We start from the raw sequence: 25,291 nt of genomic DNA, 5'->3' as shown, positions 1-25,291 counted from the left end.
CGCCAGTATGCTCGTCTCGCTCAGGTCTGCTGCCCCAACCGGCACATCGCCATACACCTCGTCCGTTGATATATGTATGAACCTGGTAATCCCATATTCCCTTGCCCTCTCAAGCAGCACGTGTGTTCCGTAAACGTTCGTGTTCGTGAATTCGTACGAGTTGCCAAAGCTAAGGTCGACGTGCGATTGCGCTGCAAAGTGGAAAATGGTGTCGATCTTGTGCTTTCGTAACACGTGCTTTATGTCAGTCGGCGACGTTATATCCCCTTGTTCAAACGTAAAGTTCGCATGCTTGTCGAGAATTCGCGTATTGTTGAGCGTTGCACAGTAGTCGAGTTTGTCAAAAGAAACGACATTGTAGTGTGGATACGTGAGAACTAGATGGCGTACAAACCAACAAGCACTGCGAAACCGTTAATTCACACCTCACATAAGACAAGTCTAGAGACGCACAGCTTGCATCTTCCCGTGGTCTCGTTGCGACGTACATAAAGCCGGCTCCTCCAGTAATCAGGATATTTTTCGCGTCATCGAGGGGCTCGAACTTGGTAGTCCCCTTTAATATTGGAGCCTGTGTCCAAAGCTCCCGTTTGACATAGGTTCTTGGGTTGAGAACAGTCGAGCCTCGTCGGCCTGGGTGTTGTTAGCGTGTGGACACATTGGACTGTGCCTTGCATTGCATCGTGCAGGTGCCCAGGTGGGTGGGGGCTCACGCTTCACTCCATTGGAGCCATTGCGAACATGATACGCGTCGTCTGGGCTCTCAACAGCACTCATAGTGGCAGTCACACTTGGCGCATCTACTGGGAGAATTTGAGAATCGTCAGCGCCTGCTCAAGGGCTATGGAATGCCTAATTGCTGCCGCATATACGCGTGTCGCGGGTTGTTGCGACATTACGATGCGCTCACACTAGACCAGAAACAGAACAGCGCCCGCTAAGCTGTATTAGTATGTATCATTCCATCTCCACACACCCTTCAAACTACTACTACTACTACTACTACTACTACTACTACTACTACTACTACTACTACTACTACTACTACTTCAGTCTGAACTGATCTCAAGCTGAACATACGGCCTATCTCCCTTCAATACCACCCCAAAGTCCTCCCAAAATAGCTCACGCCCCCCAACGCAGCACTGATACCAGTAAAGACTACAAGCGGCCCATACTCACTCGCATACAAGCCCCTGTCTCCAATTTCTCCTACTGTAATCAAAGCCTCGGTCACCGGCCCACAAGCCACATTTCCAATACCTCTTCCAGCTACCAGCAACGCAAACACCATTGTCGAATCAGTAGTCCGCTCGCTTTTACTCAGCACCTTCATGATACCTGGATACGTCGTCGCATAGCTCCCTGCAAAGAACCCATACGCAGCGCAGAAGACGAGGAGAAGAGACAGGTTTGTAGAAAACCCCCAAAGTAGGAAAACAGAGAGCGTAGATCCAACGGTTGACAGAAGAATGCATGTTGTAATGTGCCAGTGATCCACAATTCCCCCCATGGTTAAGCTTCCGAAGACAGTTGCGACATTGACCAAGATGAGCGTGACGGCGGAGACAGTGCTCGAAGCGCCGAGGGTTCTGGCGAAGGTAGGGAGATAGATGGACGGTACGAAATAGCCGAACCCCTGAAGAACGTTGCCGAGTTGGAGAAGGAGGAATGATTTGTTGCGGACAAATGACAGGTCCAACCTTCGGCGGTTGGTGACTTGCGCAATGGGAAGACGCGGCCTGACGTATACGGTCAAGGGAAGGGTGGTTACGAAAAGGACAGCAGTCCAAACACGAAGGGTAGTGCGAAAGCCGTATCTTCCCAAGAGGTACTGCAAGAGCAGGGGAATTATTACACCACCGATACCAGTCCCAGCCTGTCACAGAGTCAGCTTACGCACGCGAAAGCTAAAAAGCCTATCCACTAAAAGGAAGACAAGAACCTGCAGGATTGAATGGATGTATACTAACCCACATGATCCCAAAGGCCAATCCTTTCCTCTTCACAAACCACTCATCCATAAACAGAATAGCAGGACTATAACACATCGATGCCCCAATCGCATAGAAAAATCCCTGAGTGACGATCAAATGCGGAACCGTCTGGCACAACGAGCTCAATCCCAAAGAAAGACACATGAGAACCAGGCCGACCGAAATGCACGGCCGCCGGAAGCTGGGATACCACGCAAACAAAGCGAACACGAATGGTGAAGAGAGGTACATTACGCCCAAGGCGCATGTTCCAATGAGGGTTATGTTCCGGGAACCGGCAAAGGGCGGGTTCGAGCTGTAGTATTCTTGGAAGATGCCGAATGCAAAGGGAAAACCTGCGAAGAATTAGTCGAGTTCAGATTGACCTGATTTGAAGGGTAGAGGAGATAGTTACCCCAGGTGAGGATCTCCAGGACAAAAGCTGAGAAGAGGAATAACCATGCGTCTTTTCCTCCGTCAACGGGCGGGAGGGAGAAACCTGCTTCTGCTGGATGCGTTTGATGAAGCTGCGGGTGCAGCGCATCGAGCTCGATATCAGGTTCATTCACGGGAGTTATTCGTGGGGTTGGAGTTTCCATCGTACGAACAGATGATGAGGTAGCCATGGCGTTGGGTGTTTGGGAACCGTCAACTCCGGATCCGAAATCAAGTGTAATCTGTTATAGTAGATGAACAGCAAGTGGGTTGTAAGTGGGTTGTAAAGAGAGTGGGATGTCAATGGTTTTCAGACTGTATTCGTAAGCAACTCCGTTAACGGATCATAGCTTTAGTTCGGACCGCGTCGGTTTTCCTAAAGGGATCTAGAGCGATGTTGTAATCTCAACAACACAACGCATGCATAGCTGAATCTAAAGAGATAATGCTAATTAGTCAGAGCGTAGACCGACAACTATGGTATGCCGATTCGTGTAATCGAGTGTAGGACAGAATCGTCTCACCTTGGCGTGCATCTCGCGACGTGGAGGGGTGCATGTTACGTCAATTCTGGTATGCTACTTCTCTTCAATCATCAGGTAACCATCTAGCAGACTACTCCAGTCAACAATCCCTCAAACGCATCCTTACGAAGGTATATATAAGGAACACTAATGCTTAGTAGCAGATTTCCACTACGCGGTATAAACATCATGGTCGCTTCGGATCCTTGCATGCGACATAACCAACGAAGACTCCGAGACTTTCAACATACTCATTACAATTCGATTATGTTTTCTAGATTTCTAAAAGGCGCCACTTGCACAATGCGGTTTTCTGGTAATCACAATACAAGTAAGCAGTCAAGACACTATCCTAGCACCCTATTTACTCGATCAATGTATTCAGGCACGAAAGCGTTTAGCATATCACAATAACACATGCTTACAACAATTGTTCTTTTGTTCTTTTATTTGCCAATCAGTCCGCATTAGAAGCAATTTATAACCAAAAACTGTATGAGTAAAAGAGAAAAGCGAAGCTCAAATCCATTCCCTACCATGACTCATCCATCTTTGTTTCATCCTCCTGTTTTGTAGTCAACTTATCCGTACTAATCGGTGCCGTCTTTTTCGTCCCTTTCTTCCCCGCCTTTACAACCTTTGTTTTCCTCGCCTCCACCTCCTTCCGCAGCAATTTATCTATATACTGCACCACTTGCTTATTGCTCTTCATCTTGTTCTTGCCGTACAACGCCGGTTTGATCTTGTCATCTTCAAAGCCGCCCTGTACCACCAACTGCGCATGGCTGTAATCTTCGATTTCACACTGGAGGGTATTAAAGGTGTCATCATCGGCCACGTCAGTGCCAAGCTCAGATACAATGACTAGGTTGTCGTGGATGGGACGTCCAGCTTCGCGGCCGTTGGCGCGGATGCTAGCCCAGGTAGACTCTTGGAACTAAGAGTTTATCCATTCGACGGGAAAGACGAACATGTGGCTGACACAGTCTTTGTAGTAGCTTTTTCCACCTGTTTTTGTTTGGAAAGTGTGGCAAAAGTTTGAAAGCGAGAAGGCGGTTGTAGCTTGATCTTCAGGGGTTTCCAAGATCTTAGCTGCTGTTGGGACACGGGATCCGAGAGCCCACCACTCCCAGTCGTTGCCTAATTCGGGTCCGAGGTTTATTTTTTTCCTGGTTTGTGGACCACCACGGCTCGTCCCTTCCGCCGTACTGGCACCGGAGCTGAGACCACCAGAAGACTACGTGGACGAGCTCGTGGCAGAGCGTAGTTGCGACGGAGAATTGGAAACGGAGTTCTGAGCTGCGAGACCAGGCTTCTTGGGGTTGGGGTCCAGTGGCTCTTTGGATGTGTTGGTACATGTGTCGGTGCAGACCTATTTGCAAGTCAGACATGTTGTCACGGTTTGGAACCAGCCCACAGGCTTCCTGGGATGGAATGCCATCTTTTACTAAATCATCTAGCTCCAATGCTGCTCTAAGAGTATTTATCGTTCGGGCTTTAGTTGTTAGTCCGCGGGCTCGCGCTACCTCTTCAAGCTCTGCTGCCGTTTCGCCATCATACATGGTTCCTCCACAGCCGGCGCATCGCCCCTTTTTCCAGTCATCACACCATCTACAAGCACCCGCTGCGCAGCCGTTGTTCAAGACGTCATTACACTGGTGCACTCTATGCATATCTCCAACGAAACTCTCCCGCCCCGTTGTCTCTTTTCTCAGAATACGCATTGTCCAAAGAGAAGAAAGTCAGGTTGTGTGACAATTCTCCAAGAGCAGTACGTGCCATTGCCACTGCCTCGTTAGCAGGTATATTAGGGTCAGCGCAAAGAACTTCCCCTATTTTAGTCTCGTCCGCGCCCCGCTTCCGTCCACTGTCTTCAACGGGATCCGCACTGCAGAGATGAACCCAGAATTCCATATATGCATCCTCAGTGATGAGCCTGGACGCCAGTGTTAGTGCGGGTCGAATGAATTCGTATTGCTCAGCTGTAAGGTTCCTGAAGGCCTCAGGTCGGAAAATAGTCTGGATCTCGTTCTGGAGGTCCATTGCTGGGATGGGATCTACATCTACGCAGCCGCGGCTGTATAAGTCTTGGTATACGTCTCGGGTCATGGTAAGAGTGGAATCAAGTTTTTTAAACTTGAATTTTTCTTTGTTTTCTGGTGCTGGGAAGGCAACTGGGACGCAATTAGGTACCGCTGGCGCGGATGGAGGCTCCGTTGGTACGTTTTGAGGCACCGCTGGTACATTTAGAGGTACCGCTGGTACGTTTGGGGGAACTGCTGCCATGTTTATCGTGTATAGGTTGTATTTTCTATATTTCAGTTTAATATCTGCTCGATATAACCGTAATGAATTGAATCATTATACCCTACTCAGACACTTTATTTATCACGTAAATCACACAAGGGCATTGTCTCCAGCGAACTACACAGTGTCCTTCATACTCCATCTTCCATCTCTTTGTGGCTTCGAACAACACAATTGTCTCGAGAACTTTGTAAATAATACAATGTGCTTGTATTTGGTGGAGAACAAAGACTCTTCAAATGCTCTAGGCCGTCAGACAACATTTTCAGATACACTACTAGTGCGATCACAGTGGAGTAATCATCTTCACAATGTCGAGTTGATATGAGCGCAACCGCGTTTTCATACGCAGGAATACATATCTATACGAATTAACCTAGAAGACAAAACTTGGTGACAGCTTCTCCTTTTTGACCAGATCGAACAATCGTCCGCAGAAACGAATGGTCAACACAGCTACAGACTTTGTCAATATCAAATGTACCGTTAGCTATTTAGATACTTTATGAATGCAACCTTTACTTGACTGCTTCTTCTTATCTAATCCATCTCACATAATACTTCTCACACATACGAAGAACTAGTCTTGGATAGGTGTTACAGAACATCATTCAAAAGACCAGATCTTCCGGCCTTGCGCTCACCCAAACAATCTACAGTTCCTGTTGCCTTAAACATCCACCATATTACGTAATCGTTGCACGAAACTAAGACCACACTCAAAGTACCTAGTGTAGAGATTGCATTAGGTAAGGGTATCAAATTTGTTCCTTGCCATCGTTTGCTACCCAATGCAGCACTTCAACCCAATACAGCCTCGGCAATCTTACCGAACAAAACTGCCGTACGGGATCAAGACATGTACCGTAGGAGACACGGGACGACGCGCAAGGATCACTTACCCCAGAAACAAAGCTTACTCCCGAGTTCCCCCGCTGAGGACTGGTGCATGTGTGGGGATACCGGGGACATATCCGATGGCGCCACCACTTTTGCCGGCTTTCAATGTCGCAATGTTCCAAACACGAGTATTTTGTGTCGTGTGAACATCAAGTCCTTTTGCATCTTGTTTTGCGCCTTGTTGATGAGAAGGAAAAGGGGGACCTGCGAGGCTCGTGTGTGGAGGCGACATGCGACTGGCGACCCGAAGTTCTGGGACGAATGTTCTAGGGTAAACCTTAAAGATACCCGAGAACAAAGTTTTTCTGATTCGTTGCCATGGCTATCCATGTCATTGAACGGAAGTTTTCCGATCCTGGTCTGGTCAAGTAGCGGATACTTCGGATAGTGGAGATAAGAGCCGATCCGAAAGTGACGGAAATTTTGCCATTTTCACAAAATTTTGCAGAAGGATCGAGCCCACCACATATCGGTCTGGAACGAAGCAGTCATGGCTGTTTGCTATTGGAGCTTGTCTGCTATGTAGTAGAACAGTTGCCGCGATGGTGCCGAAGCCCCGTTTGTACCTTTGATAATATCTGCCTGAACCTGATGCAGTGATGAAGAAGTCACTGATGACTTTTCGAGTTAATTCCGAAATTCCTATGTCAATTAGATATCGAAAGAATCAGCTTCTGGAAGATAAAAATGACTCCAACTCCATGTCAACACCGCCCAAACGTCACGCCATTCCACAGGCTGTGATGAAATTAAACTGGCGATCTCTCTGGGAAGTCGCGTCAGCTTTCCGGGATTCCGAAAAGTATGAATTTGAGTCCAATTACACGTTCAGTACAATTCTACGAATGAAGTCGAGTCAACCCGGCAAGGTACAATGCTGGCATGTGCGCCCACTGGGATACCCTTGATACTCTAGCACCTATAGCTGCACACCCACTCACCTTATCTCAACCCCAAATAATGATACACTACCTGTCACCTCTCGCCATGAGACGTCTTCCAACTTCAAGCAACAGAGTTCTATAGACAAGAAGAGTATCCCTCCTCAACATCCTTCGCGGATCAAACTTTTACACTGAGCGAGTGGAAACTCTAGTGCTGACAACCACCCGTATCCCCTGTGCAATCGACTCCTGATCCAGGATAGACACACCACCGTGCACGAAATTTCCTCTCGCTCCCTCTTCCGCGAAGCGTGTACCATGCAGGGCAAATGCAGCCGTCCGTCTGACAGAACATCATAATGATGCCGAAACCATGACGATCACATGACTATAAAACGCGCATCTTATACAGCAGCTTAGCCGATGGTCGCATCTAGAATAAGCTGTTTCCATGACCACAGTGGTCAGTCTCTGCTCTTACCATGGTTATCAAGGATAACCCCGCTTCTTCCAGCAAAGTGTTGAGATATACACTGGGGAGCGAATCTTTTAGCCGCCAACTGTAACGGCCGCCTTGCATCTTCACCTTCCAATCAACACGTTAATCTTGCCTAGATATGGCAAGGCGCCGGGCGTTCCCATACACGTTTGTAGACGCGCACCCTTGTCGCGCGAAGTCTGACCACTGCGGTTCCTCACTTTCCCCCCACACTACAAAGATGACACGGACAGCGAGATTCATCATTCATCTTATTTGAGGACAAGACAGTGTTGAGTAAGAGCGATCACAAAACGTCTTCCAGTAACTCTAGGGGCCTTTGCGCTGTTCCCCCACTTGCTTGGTCCAGCACTCTTACTTTTTACCTAATTGCTGTCATAGCAACTTTTGTTGTTCTGGGTGCACGATGGCGAAAGCCAACAAAACTACACTATGGGCGAATCGTAAGTGCTTACTCGTGTGCTCGGCTGTTGCTATCGCGAGCTTGCAGTATGGTATTGATACTACGGCTATCGGAGGTGTGCAAGCGATGCCTGGCTTCTTGATGGTTTTTGGGTATGAGGATCCGGAGAGTCCCCTAGGATATGGTATCGATGTGAGTAGCTATGAAATCATGGTCAGACGTCGCTGACAAACTGTTTAGTCCACCGTACAACAGCTCATGAACTCGCTTTTAAACCTGGGGTCTTGCGTCTCTGCCATCATCGCCGGCGCCTTTGGGGCGCATTTTGGTCGAAAAAAGGGACTATGGCTCGCATGCGTGATCTGCCTAGCCGCGGTCTCGGTTCAGATAGGCTCGACATCCAAAGCAGGGCTCTATGTTGGCCGTCTCTTACTCGGTTTCGCCAATGCGTTTTTCGTCGTATTCTCCACTATATACTGTAGTGAGGTCGCGCCTGCGCATCTTCGGGAGTTAGTTACCCGCATACCTAGGCTGTGGCTGGACGCTAACAATTGCTAGGGTTATGGTCGGCATGTTCTCCTTCTACGTTACCTTCGGTACCATAATAGGCAACGTAATCGACAACTATAGCAAAGTCCATCTCAACAAGCTAGCGTACCAGATCCCGCTCGCTTGCATGTATGTTGTGCCGATCCTGCTCGGCATAGTGCTGTTTTTCGTTCCAGAGAGCCCGCGGTGGCTTCTCCACCACGACAACTACGAGGATGCACGCAGATCCCTCGAGCGTCTGCGCTTCGACCACGGCGATGCACTAGAACTCGAGTGGGCGGAGATGATCCGAGGGGTTGCAGAGGAACAGCGCTTAAGTAGGGCATCCGGCTTCATGGATCTCTTCCGGGGAAGCAATCTACGCCGCACAATGCTTTGCTGGGGCACAATTGCAAGCCAGTCTGCGAGTGGAGTGTGGTTTTTTGTCGCCTATCAGACGTACTTCTTCTCCATTGCTGGAATCACCAAAGCGTTTGAATATGCGATTATGAACTCCTGCCTTGGGTTTATAAGTGTCCACATTGGCCTGTACAGCATGAACAAGCTGTTTGGACGAAGGCCTATAATGATTGTAGGGGCGATATCGTGCGGGTTATGCGAGCTGGCTTGCGGGATTGCGAGTAGTGTCTCACCTGGCTCCAAGGCTACTGGGAATGTGTTGGTGGCGTTTACGGCCCTTTTCTTCTTCTTCTATAATGCCGGCGTGGGTATTGCGACAAGTCCGCTTGCTACGGAGCTGGTTAGTTCGCGACTCAGAGTCTGGACAGTGGGCAGCGCGAATGCCCTTGGCTACTTCCTCGCGTGGCTCATCGGCTTTTGCTCGCCGTATTTTATCAATCCTCAAAATCTCAACTGGGTAAGCACCGTTTCCTTGGTGTTCTCTGAGTAGCTTGATCGCTGACAGACCTGCAGGGCCCACAGTACACGTACATCTGGGCAGGCTCCAACTTCATATGCGTTGCTTGGTTCTACTTCTTCCTCCCAGAAACCAAGGCACGATCGTTGGAGGAACTGGATGAGATTTTTGAGGCTGGTGTTCCGGCACGGAAGTTCAAGCAGTACACTTGTAGGATTGTTGAAGACGCGAAGCAAGATGTCTTTGGCCATGATCAGATTGAGGTTACGACAAAGCAGGCTGAATAGTCGTCTTCTAGCGATGCGAATGTTTTCGTACCTTGGGTCTCTGCGCCTAGACGTGGTGTTATACCTGCATAGTGAGTCGCAGACAATTTTACTATCAAGGAGTCTGTAACCTTCGATGGCGCTATTAGAATCTCATATTACAAAATGGCTGTCTATCTCCTGTAAACGACATGCGTTTGTACCGTAGATCCCCGCATTGACCAAGGCAGGTGATGGCAGAATCCGGACCTCATTAGGATCACAACAATGTAATTGCGCACCCCAAGCTTCATCCCAAGATCTTAAGCCGATTCAAAATGTTTAGGCGTGCGTTCAATAAGATCATTGACAAAATTCCCCTTCTATTTTGAAGGCCGGTGGCAACGTGTCGACGTCATCGGTTGCAAACACCCGTGTGCGTGGAAGCTACTTCAAGTCACACAACGTGCGCAACAAGATACGACCTCGACCGTGATAATGCGCGATGAACGAACTATCATGCCATAACGGAGTGGTATACGAATGCGACGGTGTGGATGGATACAGTTGCTCAACAAGGTTTGATTCCCTCATTACCCCCGAGCCAACACTAACTTAGCGCATGACGTACAGCAAGGCACGGAAGCGCCTATTGTCTGCGCTTAATAAACGAACCGCCGATAGCACAGTCTTGTAGTGCTCTAAGTCCTTGTATGTCGTCGGGAATGATGTCTTCTCCCAAGAAATGTTGCATCGTCTCTTTTCGCCCCCGTACCTTTATCATTGCCGAGGATATGCCACGATTCACGTGATTTCGTATGCACGGCTTGAAACCTCACTCCCGTTTCCCGGCCCACTCCGTCGCCGGGTGGTTACATCCAAAAACGACACTTTCTATCGAATTCCTAGGGATGCTCTTCTGAATACGAGTGGCCAACGCATAGCAGCAGGCACACCTAACCAAGTTTATCTAGACATGCATTTCTTGTTACTACCTAGGCATGCACGGGCAAATGCCGATCGTGAGATCCTGTCAAATTTCTTATTCTGTCGTACCGCATCATCACAACATTGAATAACCAGGGTGCAATCGACGTCGCCCTCATAACATTGTATTCAAGCACAGTGTACTGTATTTCCCATCCTAGGGGTCACGAACTGAACACGGCGACGGCAGAACTCAGAAAAGTGGGTTCCCCACATCGCGGTTCAGTCAGGGGGTCACCTTGCATTCGACAGCAAAAATAGCAACAATTCTAATGCAACCGTTGTACTCCGACTCCACTATCACGAAGAACGTCAATCGAAGCATGTGATCGGCATCAACATTTTTGTGTATAAGTTGGTCCATCTCATCCCATTTATTGAAACCGCCACCACTCATCACTACCAACACCAAACAAACCACACCCAACATGATGCTCTCTACCATTGCCCTCGCCCTCGCTGCCACCGCATCCGCTGCTGCGTCGGGGGGTCCTACTGCACCACCCCATGGAATGTATGGTTACTGGGACATCAAACTCAACCAAGGCTCTTCGCCCGATTCGCTTTTCCTAGTCACCGCATATTACAATGACGGTGCATACACCTTCCCTGATGGATACGGGACTACTTGCATCTACGACCCCAGTGCCGACCCTCCCCTCACTTCCGGACACGACTGCGACAAATTGGGTCTTGACTGGACCTACGAAAACAGCAGTAAGTTATAACATCATGTGATCCATTCTTTGAGGACATAGTCTGACAAACGTAGCGCTTACCATTAAACAAACTATCACCATTGATGGCGAGCAATGGACCTTTGTTGGCTCCCAATACCCCGTCACTGTGCAAAACGAGTACTTCTACATGAACGTTACCAGCGCTACTGTCCTGTAGGCTCTCTACAAAATCCCGGTACGAGGAGTCTTGACGTACAATTCTGGTGTATATAGTTTATTGTCATGTACTCCGTACATTGGCCATTAAGTTGGTGGAACGTAATGAGTCTTACAACGAATATATTTTGTCAAGGCTAGCACAGCATGTTTCTTCGTTCAAGTGTATGAAGGTACCAATGGAATATGTGAATGCGACAGCTTCTGTGATTGCAAAGTGACACGCATGCCTATTGTGGTTAGCTTGGATCCTCCGAATCCTTCGAACTGTCATCTTTGGAAGTTGCCTAACCTCAGCCGCACATGTTGATCCCAAGGAACCAGATAATCGATGAGCGCACACAACAGCTACTGGCACTATGCCATCCCATTCGACCCTGGACAAGTTCCGAGAGCCTTTGGCAAAACGGAAGAACTGGAGGTCTCGCCCCGCCGTTGGGCACGAGACGAGCTCCATTGGTTCAACGACGATCCCCAACTATAGTTCACAAACAAACGGCATCTCCCACGAACATGTGCGACTTATCTCTCCAAATTCATCCCCCTTAGCCGAGCCAGAAACCTCCGCCAGTGAAGTACGACATGAATACGAGTACGAGCGAATAGATAGCCCTTTTATTCGTCTTATCGAATTACAATCGGGAAACTGGACCGACCCCATCGAGTGCACGTTATCTACTTTTGATCTAAATACAGTTGATCTTCCCGATGATAGTCCGTATGAAACGCTATCATATGTATGGGGCGATGTATCACACCGGAGGGAGATCTATATCAAGGGCGTACCCTTCAATGTTACTAGATCCCTATTTGAGGCTTTACAAGTCCTCCGGTGCCCTGCAGGCGGCGGCGCACGTATTGTTTGGTGAGTAGTTATACATGGGTTGTATTGAATATACATACTAATTCGGTTCTAAGGGCAGATGGGATATGCATCAATCAAAACGACCAAGAGGAGAAGACCATCCAAGTGCAAATGATGGGCAGAATATATGCTTGTGGTGCAAAGGTCCTGATATGGCTCGGTCATTTTGAGCCTGTTCAGGCTCTCCTAAATCTAGACATGCTATGCTTACTTGCTGCTGAAGAAGATGGCACAGAGTCGTCGTCCTCAGGTCTGCTGCCAGAGACATCCAGTAATGGATATGGTACTAGTGGAACCACGCATCTCAGACAATTTCCAACTGAACAAGAGACACCACCCGAATTTTCAGCGCCACACTATCGATGGTACAGCGACGACCGTTCCCGCTCAATCCTCGTAACCCCAGACCCCCATACCACCGACATCTCCTTCCACAAGCCCGATTCCCTGAAACACATCTGCCCCCTCTTCGAAACCGCCTGGTTCCAACGCATCTGGGTAATCCAAGAATACATCAAATCTACCTCCACAGAGGTCCTCTGGGGCAACGCAAGCTTCAGCTTCGACCTGTTAGGAAAAGCCGTAACCAGCCTAAGGGGATACCACTATAGCAAGGTCGCGCACTACACCACAGCCAGCTCGGGCATAAATAGCTGCTACGACATCTACTGCATGAAACGCGACGACGGTACAACAAACACATTCTTCAAAACCCTTCTCTTGACCAAAGACCGCAAAGCAACGGACCCGCGCGACAAAATCTTCGCTCTCGTCGAACTGCCCTTTAGCGACAGAGGCGACGACAATTTCTTCCCCTTAGCCCCAGATTACAGCTTAGATGTCGCAAACATCTACCGCACCACCGCACGCCGCCTCTTGCTAGAACGCAAGGAGATCGATATCTTGGCTTACGTCAAACCCGGCTCCCCACTAGCAGATACCTGGGCCTCTTGGGTACCAGATTGGACGCACTGTCGTTCCTCCAACGCCTTGGCCGGCAGAAAAGTAAGCGCTTACACTCCACCCGTTGTGCACGAACCGCGATGCCGGTTTTGCGCTACCGAGCGCTTCGATTCGATCTCCGTTGGTGGTATCGTAGTAGACACCGTTGAGTATCTTGCCGCGGATATCTTTGACAGGAAGCCGTCGGCGAAATCGTACGGGTTTCCCAGATTATCACGCCAGAGGAAGGGTTGGCTCCACGCTATCAATGCGTTTATAAACCATTTCCAGGGCACGTTTGAAGAGATGACGGTAGCGAAGAGTTTGACGGCCGGAGGAGGTGCGCACCTAGCTGTACTGGAAGGCGAGGATGAGGAGGCTGCGTTTACGGCTGATTATCGCGAGTTTGTAAAGTATGTTAGTGAGAGAAAGGAGTCGTGGCGAGAGTACTCGGAGACGACTAACACTCTTGTGAATTTGGTTTGTAACGTTGTGGCAAGGCGGCGTTTCTTTGTTACGAAATCGGGGATGTTGGGGCTAGGGCCAGCGAGGGTTCAGGAGGGCGATGTTGTGGCGGTGTTGTTGGGAGCTTCAGTGCCGTTCTTGTTGAGGCCAGTGGGTAGGGATGGGTGCCATTGTAGGTTGGTCGGGGAGTGTTATGTGCATGATATTATGGAGGGGCAGGCTGTGGAGGAGTGGCGGGCTGGGAGGATGTCGGACATGGATTTTCATATATTCTGATGGGTCTGGTAAAACTTCTTGAGAATGACCAGGAGAAAGACTAGCAGGCCTGAAAGGGTGGGAATTTAGGATAACAATCTAAACTACAGTGTAGCATAGCAAAGTCACAACGACGCATAGAGAAAAAGCAAACTTTGCGCACAGTCGCGCGTCCGTATCTCCAACGCCCTCTAAAATACGACTGAAATCTCCAAATGTGCCACACGAACTCCGAATAGTAAATAGAAGCGACCGAAAATCGGAACTAGAAACCTATATAAGACTCAGTGCTTTACACAGTCCTGAATACCTTGACTCCAGTACTGGAAGCGAGGTCGTATATCGCACCAGCGACATTCTCAATATCTGAGCTCTTAAGCGGTATGCGATGCGGACCTCCCCATTCCACTAGCTTGGCAGTACCAGGTGCGGTATACTCGTTAAGAAGAATACGGTGTAGAGCCAGACCGGGGTCTTTCATGCCGTGGACATGGAGAGTAGGTATGCGAAGTGTGGCATCCTCATCAACGCCCTCGTTGCAGAACTCAAAGCCTTCTGAAATACCTCCCGCCCTCACCAGCGCTTCACTCCTAATGATATCAGGGTTGAGGTTGATAGGCGGTGCCCTTCCAGCCAATAATATACCAAATCTCCAGTTCAGCCCTGGTATTCCGGTGATGCCTGTAGGGACCTCTGTGCCTTCCATGTCCGCGTATTTTTCTCTTGCTTGTTGTTCAAGGAGCAAACTAGCTGTAAGCTTGGCTCCTTGACTGAAACCCATTAGGCCCACCCATTCTCCTCTCCCTCCGGCTCGGTCGTCGTCCTCCATGGCTGTTCGCATTGAGTAGCCGATCTCATCAATGACAGCCCATTCGTCAAGTTCATGGTGTTCGTCGAGCCATCGCAACCAGCGTCGGAAGGGAGCGTAATCACTGTAAACATCGACGACGTCTGGATGCGGGTCGCAAAAGAAGGGAGCGTCGGCCCATACGAGGCGGAAGGAGTGTTGGAGATGGCGAATGAGCGAGCGTGATTGTCGTTCGAAGATTGCAGCGTTGACACCACCGCCGTGCAGACAGAGGATTCGGGGCAAGGGTCTCGTGTCTGGAATCGTAGCCGGTATCTTTGACACTGCCTTTGAGTATTTGGAAGGCATTTTGGCGTCTTGTGGAATGCTTGCTGAATCTAAGATGGTGACAAAAAATATTCGAACTGCAATAGCTAGTATTATGTAGAGATGGGAAGTGTTGAAGCGGTGGTTGTTGTATACTAAGTACAAAAGGAGTAAGAAGTCTCGGAACTCGGGGGATATCCCCCGTATATGTCGCCTAGACTGACGCCAAAACTTCCCGCAGGCAAGCATCGGAGTCCGAAGCCTGGGAGGTTAGTCATTTTGTTAGCCCGTCCCTGCAGCGGAACAAGACGCATGTGAACTGCAGTAGGGCTTTATGATTTGCATGCATGGCATTTTGTAAGTAAGCAAAAGCTTACCACACATTCATTGCGCAACAACGCAGTGCAGCAAAAAAAATGGTTGCGAGGAGTGTTGGACGAGATGGAAGATGCGTGGGGAGCCGTTGTTTGGCGCGCTAGTCCCGAATGCGCACCAGCCAGACGTTTTCGATGACCTAATCACGCCCAAGTTCTTCTTCACCGACATGCTCTTTGTAGTTCGGCTTATTAGCGCTGTCAAAGAGTGCTCGTATTTTTGGTTTTAAAGTGCTTTTTAGTATGGAGCTAATACAATACAATAACCTTGTAGCCGGTGGACATGATATCCGTGCCTTGAGGATCTGTAGCATTGTGTTCACCACAACGGGACGATTGCTTGAATAACTGAGGACAGAAAATGGGCATCGGAGCAATTACAAGCGATATCAAAATGATAGGAACGGTAGATGTGTCCGTGGATCGAAGGTGTGGATCGATGGATCCTTCGTACGTACCTGTAAAATTACGCCGAACCTGCTTTGCTATCAAGACGGTCTCGTCTCTTGGATTTCTGAGTTCCGTAACTGGATTGTGCTTTTTGCATCGACATGCTGCCTACACTTAACTCTCTCTTTGTCTGTATGCTTAGATGTCACTTGTCGAATGAAGCCTTGGCTCAATCAGATCTCAGCCTTGCTTCTTAGCTCAACAAAAATACATATGAGTAGCATGCTCGTACAACGAATATGCATCGCACGCCTAATATGATGATACTTCCGGTGGCAGCCGTTAGATGCCCAAGTGTGCCTCGAGAATGAGATTATGTTGCGTAATAGTCTGCATTTATGAATAAACATAACGATAATGGCCATTGTTCGTTGTTGACCCAGCTCATAGGTGGGGCGTCTATCGCGAATCGCAGTCGAGGCTTCTCCGCGTTCTCTCCGCACCTTCGCCTATCTTCGGCTTGCCTCACGCCCTTTGATCACCTCGACATGCCTCGCAATGCCGCCATCGCCCTTATATCCGCTCGCACGCGCTTGCAGTACGTGGTCCCGACCACACACTGTGCGATTGACTTCTTATATTCCCAGCAAAAACCTTGACTGCCCATAATCGAGCCTTTGTCCCACCCCTCTCCCACCCCTCACTCGTGCCTGTACGTCAGCTACACTCAACGCGCATCGCCATGTCCGAGTTCTCGCAATACACTGCAAAGAGCAGCAAGAGTGTGACGAATGGAGCGACTCACGATGGTTCGGCTTGGGGCGGCAAAAAGAACCCGGCTGCCTTTGACTTTCGCTCTGACGTGCACACTACGCCAACCAGGTCTATGCTGAAGGCTATCCAGGAGTGCTCTCTGCTTGACGATGTCATGATGGAAGACCCGACGACCAAGTCTCTCGAGCGATTTGTATCCGATCTCACCGGGAAAGAGGACGCACTTCTGGTGCTGTCGGGTACCATGGGCAACCAGGTTGCACTGCGAGCACATCTCGCCCAGCCTCCACATGCCGTTCTCTGCGATCGGCGAGGTCATATCATCAACTATGAGGCAGGAGGAGTGGCGACCTTGAGCCAAGCCATGGTGCAACCGCTCGACGCGAAAAACGGCACATACCTCACCCTAGAAGACATCCAAAAGTACGCTGTCATCTCCGACGATGTTCACGCTTGCCCTACACGCGTAATCTCCCTCGAGAACACACTCAATGGAGCCATCATGCCTCTTGCTGAAGTTAAGCGGATATCAGCGTGGGCGCGCGAACACGACATCATAATGCACCTGGACGGCGCACGGTTATGGGAGGCAGTAGCTGCTGGCGCGGGTAGTCTCAAAGACTACTGCGCCGAATTCGACACCATAAGTCTGTGCATCAGTAAGGGTCTTGGCGCGCCCATTGGCAGCATCATCGTGGGCACAAAGGCCTTCATCAAGCGCAGCCGTTGGATTCGCAAGTCCATTGGCGGGGGCTTACGCCAGGCTGGTGTTGTCGCTGCCCCCATGCGTGTCGCCATCGAAGAGACCTTCCTCGGTGGCAAGCTCACTCAGTCTCATGAGAACGCGAAGAAGATTGCCAAGATTTGGACTGATCTTGGGGGTAAGCTGCAGTACCCTGTAGACACCAACATGGTGTGGCTAGATCTTGAAGCTCATGAGGTTAATATCAACAACTTCATCGAGCTAGGGGAGAAGTACGGCGTAACAATACGCGGTGGTCGCCTTGTCGTGCACTACCAAATTGGGGAAGAGGCGATTGAAGCGTTGCGCAAGGTCTTCACTGAGACCCTAACGGGTAAAGAGTCAGAGGGAAAACTGGCTGAAGCCCCGCATGACCCCGAAGACCTAAAGCTGAAGGGCAAAGGCGTGGAGTAGACATTCAGCCACATCAAAATATTAGTCTTCCAGATAGATAGACGAATTAGATTACTACACTCAGCCACGTTAGCCACACCGATTCCACGTACCTGCATGGCTAGCGTTGCGCTGTTCCGAATTCGCCGGGATATCGGAATCGATCAAGGCTTCCAAGACTTTGCTATTACGTTAAATTTTCAGTTTAGGACCGAAAACAACCACAACGTCAAGGCAAAATCGTCATCGAACCCAACAACATGACAACGCCAAGATGATCAGTTTGACATGTACTATATGAAGCAGACCTGGGCGGCGCGCCAGTGTGCGTCATTTGGAACCTTCTCCATAGAATTTACCTGATTATGTACAAGCCTTCGCGCGCAATTGCTTTCACGAATTGTAGCCTTCGACGAACAACACTTCTTTCGAAAAGAGCTTCGGGACCTTGTAGAAGACATAATACTTCTTCAAAGGCAATTACTTCACAACCTTTCCCATCTTGTACAGTACGCCAACTCCACACAACAACAGCAAGAATGGTTCCGCCAATCGCACAAAACCGCACACTTCTCTCGTCGCATCCCGACAAGGTGCGCATGCTTGTTCTTGAGACAGATGAGACACATCCCGACACTCAAAAAGAGACTGGTTCCTTTGGGGTTGTATTAGGCGAACTTCTGAAAAAGGCTGGAGATGAGCATAACCCTAGTCTAGGCATCGAAACAGCGATGCAATATGTCGTTGAACCAGAAGGTGGCGCAATACCGAAACTGGAAGAAATAGGAGACGATATACACGCCATTCTCATCACGGGTAGTTGCTGGGACGCACACGGCGACGACGAATGGATACTCAAGCTCATGAAATTTATCAGAGGTAAACCCACAGGCACAGACCGCTCCAACATGTGACAAGCACTAACAGTCTTACCAGACGTATGGATCCACCGTCCCGACATCCGCTTTACAGGAATTTGTTTTGGCCACCAAATCCTCTGCCGCACCCTCGGCTCAACCGTGAAGCCGCAGAAAGACGGCGAGTGGGAGCTCTCACACCAACCCATCCATTTATCCGCCATGGGCCGCTCTCTATTCGACGTGCCAGAAAACACACAGAAGATTCATCTCCACCAAATGCATCTTGACCACGTTGTCAACGCCCCGTCACATGAGACTACCGATTTGATAAAGGAGGGTACCAAGGTGCATGTTTGGGGTACGAGTGATCATACCGGTGTACAGGGTGTTTACATCCAAAAGAGGTTGTTTACGACGCAAGGACATATGGAGTTTGATGAGAAGTTGGTTAAGAGACAGTTGGAGATGAGGGTGGAGAGTGGGAGTGTGAAGAAGGAGGATGCTAATGAGGCGGCTTTGAGGGCGGACTGGATGCACGATGGGCTGTTGGTTGCTAAGGCTGTGCTGAGGTTCTTCCATGGTGATGATGACGAGTTTGTATGAGGGCGTGAATTCTGAAGATCTGCGAGGAAAGGTTTAGCATGGGTCGGCTTCTTGCTTGCGTTTAGTGTTTCTAAAAATGGGTATGAGCGGTACTGGCAGAAACCGTTACAAATTTGGAGTTGGTCCTTCACCTTCAGCATGCGAGGAGCATAGGTGTAGCGAGTACTAAGGAATCTTTTCATAGCCCCACTCAGGGGTGAGCAGTAGCATACTTCGACTTGTACACACTCTGGCAGCGATAGGTTTATAGTTGAGAATCATTACATCGGAACGTTCGTACGAACATTAAGAGCTGCGTGGATTAGGTAGTAAAGTCTTCGTTGTCAAGTCTAGATTGTGTGCACACCGACGTGAAAGCGAGCCAAAGGAAGGACTTCGGTCATATATCCATTGGGCGTCTAGTTGCAGCAGGTCCACCACCTCGGGTGTATCCCTTCCGCCTCATCGGCTACCCGCGAAGCGGTGAATCTTTGAGCTGGATATCTCGCCGTGCATATTCGATATCGTCGGCGCGGCCTTACTAATTGCTGACGTCTCTATCCATTTTTACATCGCAGGCATCAGCCATAGGAAAAAAAAGCTTATCTAGACTTCTCAATCGATGCCGATCTGATGTTCAACACACTGATACTGCAGAAGTGGATATCCCTCGGCACATTCAACGCCGGGCGAGGCACGGAAATAGCACTCTCGATCTTATCCCCGGAAGGCGCCTTCCGACACTCACCTGCCTCATCCAACCAACACCAAGCAATCTGCGTCATGGATCCACAAGGCGAGCAATGTGCTATCATATTCACGATCACTGATCACAAGAACAAAACCCCTCGTCACCGGATAGCATTCTAAACAAATGGTTGGAATCCACCGGTCAAGATCGGCCGAGTTTTTTTGGGCTTGCAATGCTTGCAATCAGCGGAACCACCTCGCACTCCTAACCTATGTGTCCAGCCAGGGCCTGGAGTTTGTGAGGCACTTGTGGAGCCAGACTGGGTGGATCTCGGCATCCTTTTCTCCACGTCCGTGGCCGGCTAGCGCAAGTCGCTACCAGCAAGTGGTTGCGAAGTGGATTAATGGTTGAGGGAACCCCAAGATGGATCGTTCCAACGGTATTCTTCTCCAACCTCACCCATTCCTTTTTTACGAAGAAATCTATTCATCGATTTCGTGCATGATACGGTCTTGTATCACATACACTTGGACTGGATAAAGATTACTCCGCCACATATCTGGGGACGTGAACGGGCTGGTTATGGCTTCGACAAGAGATGCTGCGAGTGAGGAGCATGTGGATCTGAATAGTGAGAAAGAGAGAGGTGAAGAGGCGGATGTTGATGTGGAGAGGGTTGGGGTACAGCCCGGTTTGCAACGAACATTGTCCGAACCGCCGTACTCTGTGTTCAGCAAGGGAATGAAGACATGGATTATCTTCCTGGTTTCTATTTCGTCACTGATATCACCGTTTGGCGCCTCCATGTTTTTACCGGCACTGAATGTGCTTTCCGATGTGTTGCATATTACTCCTTCGCAAGTCAATATCTCCATCACGACGTATATGGTATGTTGGGCCGTCTTCTTTCGATAGTGCTGAGATTCTCGAGAACCCTTAGCATTTGGATCCATCACTGTATCCTTGGATTGATATACTGTACGAGAATGAGCTAACGATCTCAGATTGCGCAAGCTATAGCTCCGGCATTCTTGGGTACCTTATCCGACAACAGCGGACGGAGACTGACCTTCATCATCTGCTTCGTCATATACAGTATTGGAAACATTGGTCTCGCACTTCAAACAAATTACACCGCCCTACTCATCCTGCGCATGTTGCAAGCAGTAGGTGGTACAGCTGCCATTGCTTTGACCATGGCAGTTGTTGCGGATATCTCGACATCGGCTGAGCGAGGAACTTACATGGGGTAGGTTAGACATACCATCTAAAAGAAGCATGGCTAACGCAAATGACAGATATGCACAAGCAGGTATCCTCATGGGCCCAGCTTTTGGACCAGCAATCGGAGGTCTCCTCGCACAGTACCTAGGCTGGCGATCGATCTTCTGGTTCCTAGCCATCTTCTCCGGAGTCCTTCTCGTTCTCTTTGTCTTTCTCTTCCCAGAGACTTGCCGAAAAGTCGTCGGCAACGGCTCTATACCCCCTCAAGGTGTCAACCGCTCCGTCATAAGCTGCATTCAACAACGCAAACTCGCCAAATTATCCCCTGACGAAATCTCAACCAAGCCCGAAAAGAAGAAAATTGCCTGGCCCAATCCCCTCGCCACGTTCCGTATCCTAGCTGAGAAAGAATCTGGTATACTCTTAATGTACAACGGCCTCTTCTTCACTGGGATGATGGTCACCGTCTCGGCGATCCCCACCCTCTTCTACGAAGCCTACGGTTTGGATGAACTCCATATCGGCCTCTGCTACATCTCCAACGGCGTCGCAGCACTCGTATCCTCCTTAACCATGGGCCGCGTCGTAGATTGGAACTTCCGCCGCTACGCCCGCGCCATCGGCATGACGATAACAAAAGGCAAACAACAGGATCTCAGCAACTTCCCGCTCGAGCGCGTTCGCCTGCAAATCCTCATCCCGGGGCACATCCTCGGCATGTTTGGTCTTGTGATGTTTGGCTGGACACTCAAGTTCCGGACGCACATCGTGGGACCGGAAATCGCGCTGTTCGTGATGGGTTTTGGTGTAACGACAGCGTTTAATATTACGAATGGGTTGTTGATTGATTTGCATCGCGATCAACCGGCTGCGGCGACGGCGGCAGTGAACTTTGCGAGGTGTCTTATGAGTGCGGGAGGCACGGCAGCGATTATACCCATGTGTCATGCGATGAATCCCGGGTGGGCGTTTACATTTATCGCATTTATCTATGTGATTTTGTTGGGTGTTGTACTGTGGGTTATGAGGAATGGAATGAAATGGAGACAGAAGTTGGCGGAGAAGAAAAAACTTCAGAGTGAAGCAAAAGAAAAAGAAAAGGAGGCGAGAGAAGAAGCGGCGCGAACCTGATATATTGAAATGGTCTTACTATATAGAAAGTCAACACACGAAGAATGATACCCCCCATCTATTTCCAATCCCGTCTACCAAAAAGCCCGCCCACTCTCTTCTAACCCCTCCTATCACCCGATGTTCACAGCCTTAACCAAATTCTCAAACATGGGACTAAAATCGTGATAGTAATTATCCGTCGTATTCGTCAAAAACACCCAGTCTGCCGCATCCTCCACCTGCTGCACTACAAACTCCAATGTCTCATCATTCACATCCGGCAGCGAATGCAGAATAACAGCCAAATTCTTCCTCCTCAACTTATGCGCCTGCAGCGGACCCATGACATCCTTATCCAGCCACTTATCAAACGTCTCTTCATATATAATCGTCAGATCCGTAAGATTGAGATAAGAATTTTGCAGCACAGTCGGCGAGTTCAGCAGTACCGGGGCTACAAGACCAGGATTATGTGCGACGAAGCGATCGACGAATTTAGAGGAGTTCCTAATTGCGCGGCTGGCGGTTTCGAGGTAGGTGTAGGCGTCTGGGTCGTATGTGCTGGGTGTTTCGTCGAGGAAGATGCCGTCGACGCGCATGTTTGGGGTTTTGGTCACAGAGGGCCAGCTCGCATAAGTGTCGATTTCTGCCAAGACAGACTCGATGGGTTTGGAGACGTAGTCTGTGGCTACGTAGCCGAGCGTGTGGATGTTGGGGTAGGCGTGTAGTTTGGGGACTTCGTCGAGGTAGACTTGGTCGGGGAGGGAGCCCATGCAGGGACCTGAGCAGGGGTTGAGGATGACTCTGAAGTCGACATTTCGGTATGCTTTTGCTCTAAGAGGGGGTTTGTTAGAATCATTTTTTTGGCTTGTTGAGGGGGATGGTCGCTTACGCTGCGTATAGCGGGTCCCAGGCGCCCGCGCTTGGGTATACGTAGAGAGGGAGCAGGATCGACATTTTTAGTTGTAAGGAATGCGAGTCATCTTTCAGGAGGAGAAGGTCACTACTGTATTAAGGTATCTCCGCCCTGTTGCTCGAAACGTATGAAAGCGCTAATATCCATGGATGTCTACCACGGGCCGCGATCGCTTGGCAGAGGGCGTACCTGGCAGCGGGTACTCGCACTACCCGCATACGCTGGGACGATCTTAGATGATCGGTTATATAGATTCGGAATTCGATTGCCTAGTTTTTGTTCTTCCGGCGCTTGGTTTTCTATCTTCGCTCCAATGGATGTCGGTTACGGTAGATAGGCTGGGTCATGCGCACATTGAAATTACAAATAAGGAAGGCAGAATAACCGGCAATATGAAGTCGCATATGTGTGCAGAATATGTGCATGGCCGGCGCCAGTATTGGCTAATACAACTTCTCAGAGTGCGCTCATTGGACAATGCTCTGATTGGAATGTAGGAAACGTAAGCGTCGTGTAACAAATTGACGCCACCAGAACCCGGTGGCGTATGCGTAATTTCGCATCGAAGGAAATGTTTAAGAATAGACCACAGCTATCTCGTTGAAAAGAAAAAAAGAACAACCGTATGCGAGGCTTGAACAGAGCGTGTAACTCCTAGCCCAAATGGGGCTTAGGATGATTTGTAACCTAAATCTTTCTGCGTACGAAGCTCTTCGTGCGCCTTAACAACCCAGGAATTTCAACAATATGTGAAATTACGCCGCGTGACTGACCAGGCTTTATGGTGACCCGGAAGTTACTTGAGGTGTCAAGCTGATTGAAATCTTCAAAGCTGTCAAACATGTGGAGAGCTTTGCGCCAAACTTCGGTGGGGGCGTCGGGACTAGGGTAAATGTTGGAAGGGCTAGCCCTTGGAAGGATCTTACATCACACTTGGCCAGACAATGGACTGTAGCCTAGAAGGATGTGGATCATGTCTGGGGCAGGTCCATCTAAGAAGTTTACCTTGGTTAACCAGACCATACCGATGAAATATGGTCCATTGTCCGCCACACCAAAATCGTACTGCTGAAAAACGGATAGTTTGCGAGGTCCTTCTCTTCCCATAGACGGTGAGGAAGCTCCGGAATTCTAAGCTCATGGTGCTCCGGGTCCCATAAATCTTGTGGCCTGACGTTCTCAATTTTGAGTGCCCACTTTTCCGGTATGAACTTGTAGTCGGCTTCAGTAGGACTAGGTTTAAGATGGAAGCAATGCATAAACCCGCTTCTGAACTGCCGTAGAATCTCTGGTGTGTGCTCAATGTAGAAAGTCCTTTCCCGGCTAGACCCACACCAATTGAAAAACCTGTTAGCTTCGACTCTGGCGAAATTACACGGCCCCAAGCGCCGCAGCATCAGCGTGACTATGGCCCCTTCGTCTCTTGTGGCTTTTAATGCACAAAAGTACAGAGTTATATCCTCCATGACTTCCATTCCTGTGTCTGTGGCTATGTTTGTAAGTTCCGCTGTCATCTGAAATCCCTAGTTTGTTCCGGCGAACGATCCACATCCGCGTGTGATGTTTTTGAAGTCCTTGAAATCTTCTGGTGAGTTTGCCAGCAAGCCACGGTGGCTATTCACTGACCCTTGAGGAGATCTCCACGCAAATATTGAATCGTCAAGACATGTCCTTATGATCTCCTCTTGTAATCGCAAGAATGCGTTGTCGCCTTCGCCATAGAGCATAGGCACATGTATGCCAAACAGACCCATCAGACTGTAGGCCTTGTCCTCCTTCCGAGTCGTCTGTCGAGTGGCCGCCCAAGACATCTTTTGCGCGACTGAAGCATCATCCAAGTCGCCTGTGAGCAGGATGATTTCCGAAATGCCAGTTACTGCAGCTATGTGGCGTGCCCACTCGTCTTTCGTGCAGATGTAAACCCAATCTCCATTATAAAACTTGACCGATATTGGTGCGATGAGCTCTTGTAAAGTCCAGCCTCGCCAAGTCCATTTTGAGTCTTGAAGAGCTGTCTGAAATTCTTCTCCGCTTCGGCACAGTCGATCGACCGACTCCAGATACACTACACAAAAATTGGACCTTTTGTACCATGTGAACATGGAATTAATGGCTTCCTGTAGCTCTGCA

The 25,291-nt window shown here is 49.3% G+C and overlaps 11 protein-coding genes across 11 annotated transcripts; 6 read left to right on the top strand and 5 right to left on the bottom strand.

Moving 5' to 3' along the window:
• Positions 1-3,467: 3,467 nt before the first annotated feature.
• PtrM4_139590 (uncharacterized protein) lies at positions 3,468-4,326 on the bottom strand (the record flags this gene model as incomplete). Its single annotated transcript, XM_066109431.1, has 3 exons — positions 3,468-3,872; positions 3,918-4,104; positions 4,151-4,326. The coding sequence occupies 3 exons, from the start codon at positions 4,324-4,326 to the stop codon at positions 3,468-3,470; spliced, it is 768 nt and encodes a 255-aa protein (XP_065960353.1).
• A 274-nt stretch (positions 4,327-4,600) lies between these two features.
• PtrM4_139580 (uncharacterized protein) lies at positions 4,601-5,044 on the bottom strand (the record flags this gene model as incomplete). Its single annotated transcript, XM_066109430.1, has 1 exon — positions 4,601-5,044. The coding sequence occupies one exon, from the start codon at positions 5,042-5,044 to the stop codon at positions 4,601-4,603; it is 444 nt and encodes a 147-aa protein (XP_065960352.1).
• A 2,887-nt stretch (positions 5,045-7,931) lies between these two features.
• On the top strand, positions 7,932-9,620 carry PtrM4_139570 (AraJ, Arabinose efflux permease; the record flags this gene model as incomplete). The annotated part of the gene is made up of 4 exons (XM_001938011.2): positions 7,932-8,120; positions 8,169-8,437; positions 8,487-9,333; positions 9,390-9,620. The coding sequence occupies 4 exons, from the start codon at positions 7,932-7,934 to the stop codon at positions 9,618-9,620; spliced, it is 1,536 nt and encodes a 511-aa protein (XP_001938046.2).
• A 1,373-nt stretch (positions 9,621-10,993) lies between these two features.
• Positions 10,994-11,462, top strand: PtrM4_139560 (MBT domain containing protein; the record flags this gene model as incomplete). Its single annotated transcript, XM_001938012.2, has 2 exons — positions 10,994-11,282; positions 11,338-11,462. The coding sequence occupies 2 exons, from the start codon at positions 10,994-10,996 to the stop codon at positions 11,460-11,462; spliced, it is 414 nt and encodes a 137-aa protein (XP_001938047.1).
• A 358-nt stretch (positions 11,463-11,820) lies between these two features.
• On the top strand, positions 11,821-14,009 carry PtrM4_139550 (HET domain containing protein; the record flags this gene model as incomplete). Its single annotated transcript, XM_001938013.2, has 2 exons — positions 11,821-12,326; positions 12,380-14,009. 2 exons carry the CDS (start codon positions 11,821-11,823, stop codon positions 14,007-14,009), a joined length of 2,136 nt encoding a protein of 711 aa, XP_001938048.2.
• A 271-nt stretch (positions 14,010-14,280) lies between these two features.
• Positions 14,281-15,144, bottom strand: PtrM4_139540 (MhpC, hydrolase or acyltransferase (alpha-beta hydrolase superfamily); the record flags this gene model as incomplete). Its single annotated transcript, XM_001938014.2, has 1 exon — positions 14,281-15,144. The coding sequence occupies one exon, from the start codon at positions 15,142-15,144 to the stop codon at positions 14,281-14,283; it is 864 nt and encodes a 287-aa protein (XP_001938049.1).
• Positions 15,145-16,608: 1,464 nt separating this feature from the next.
• Positions 16,609-17,796, top strand: PtrM4_139530 (Beta-elim-lyase domain containing protein; the record flags this gene model as incomplete). Its single annotated transcript, XM_066109429.1, has 1 exon — positions 16,609-17,796. The coding sequence occupies one exon, from the start codon at positions 16,609-16,611 to the stop codon at positions 17,794-17,796; it is 1,188 nt and encodes a 395-aa protein (XP_065960351.1).
• Positions 17,797-18,314: 518 nt separating this feature from the next.
• Positions 18,315-19,238, top strand: PtrM4_139520 (GuaA, GMP synthase; the record flags this gene model as incomplete). Its single annotated transcript, XM_001938016.2, has 2 exons — positions 18,315-18,654; positions 18,712-19,238. The coding sequence occupies 2 exons, from the start codon at positions 18,315-18,317 to the stop codon at positions 19,236-19,238; spliced, it is 867 nt and encodes a 288-aa protein (XP_001938051.1).
• Positions 19,239-20,490: 1,252 nt separating this feature from the next.
• On the top strand, positions 20,491-22,263 carry PtrM4_139510 (MFS-1 multi-domain protein; the record flags this gene model as incomplete). The annotated part of the gene is made up of 3 exons (XM_001938017.2): positions 20,491-20,796; positions 20,913-21,157; positions 21,207-22,263. The coding sequence occupies 3 exons, from the start codon at positions 20,491-20,493 to the stop codon at positions 22,261-22,263; spliced, it is 1,608 nt and encodes a 535-aa protein (XP_001938052.2).
• Positions 22,264-22,376: 113 nt separating this feature from the next.
• PtrM4_139500 (Spherulin4 multi-domain protein) lies at positions 22,377-23,202 on the bottom strand (the record flags this gene model as incomplete). The annotated part of the gene is made up of 2 exons (XM_001938018.1): positions 22,377-23,079; positions 23,138-23,202. The coding sequence occupies 2 exons, from the start codon at positions 23,200-23,202 to the stop codon at positions 22,377-22,379; spliced, it is 768 nt and encodes a 255-aa protein (XP_001938053.1).
• A 969-nt stretch (positions 23,203-24,171) lies between these two features.
• Positions 24,172-24,636, bottom strand: PtrM4_139490 (uncharacterized protein; the record flags this gene model as incomplete). Its single annotated transcript, XM_066109428.1, has 1 exon — positions 24,172-24,636. One exon carries the CDS (start codon positions 24,634-24,636, stop codon positions 24,172-24,174), a length of 465 nt encoding a protein of 154 aa, XP_065960350.1.
• Between the last annotated feature and the right edge of the window lie 655 nt (positions 24,637-25,291).

The sequence above is a fragment of the Pyrenophora tritici-repentis genome, chromosome 8 (assembly GCF_003171515.1).
Source record: "Pyrenophora tritici-repentis strain M4 chromosome 8, whole genome shotgun sequence".
NCBI classification, from domain to species: domain Eukaryota; kingdom Fungi; phylum Ascomycota; class Dothideomycetes; order Pleosporales; family Pleosporaceae; genus Pyrenophora; species Pyrenophora tritici-repentis.
The sequence above is the reverse complement of the archived record's forward strand: the minus strand, read 5'-3'. Positions and strand labels throughout refer to the sequence as shown.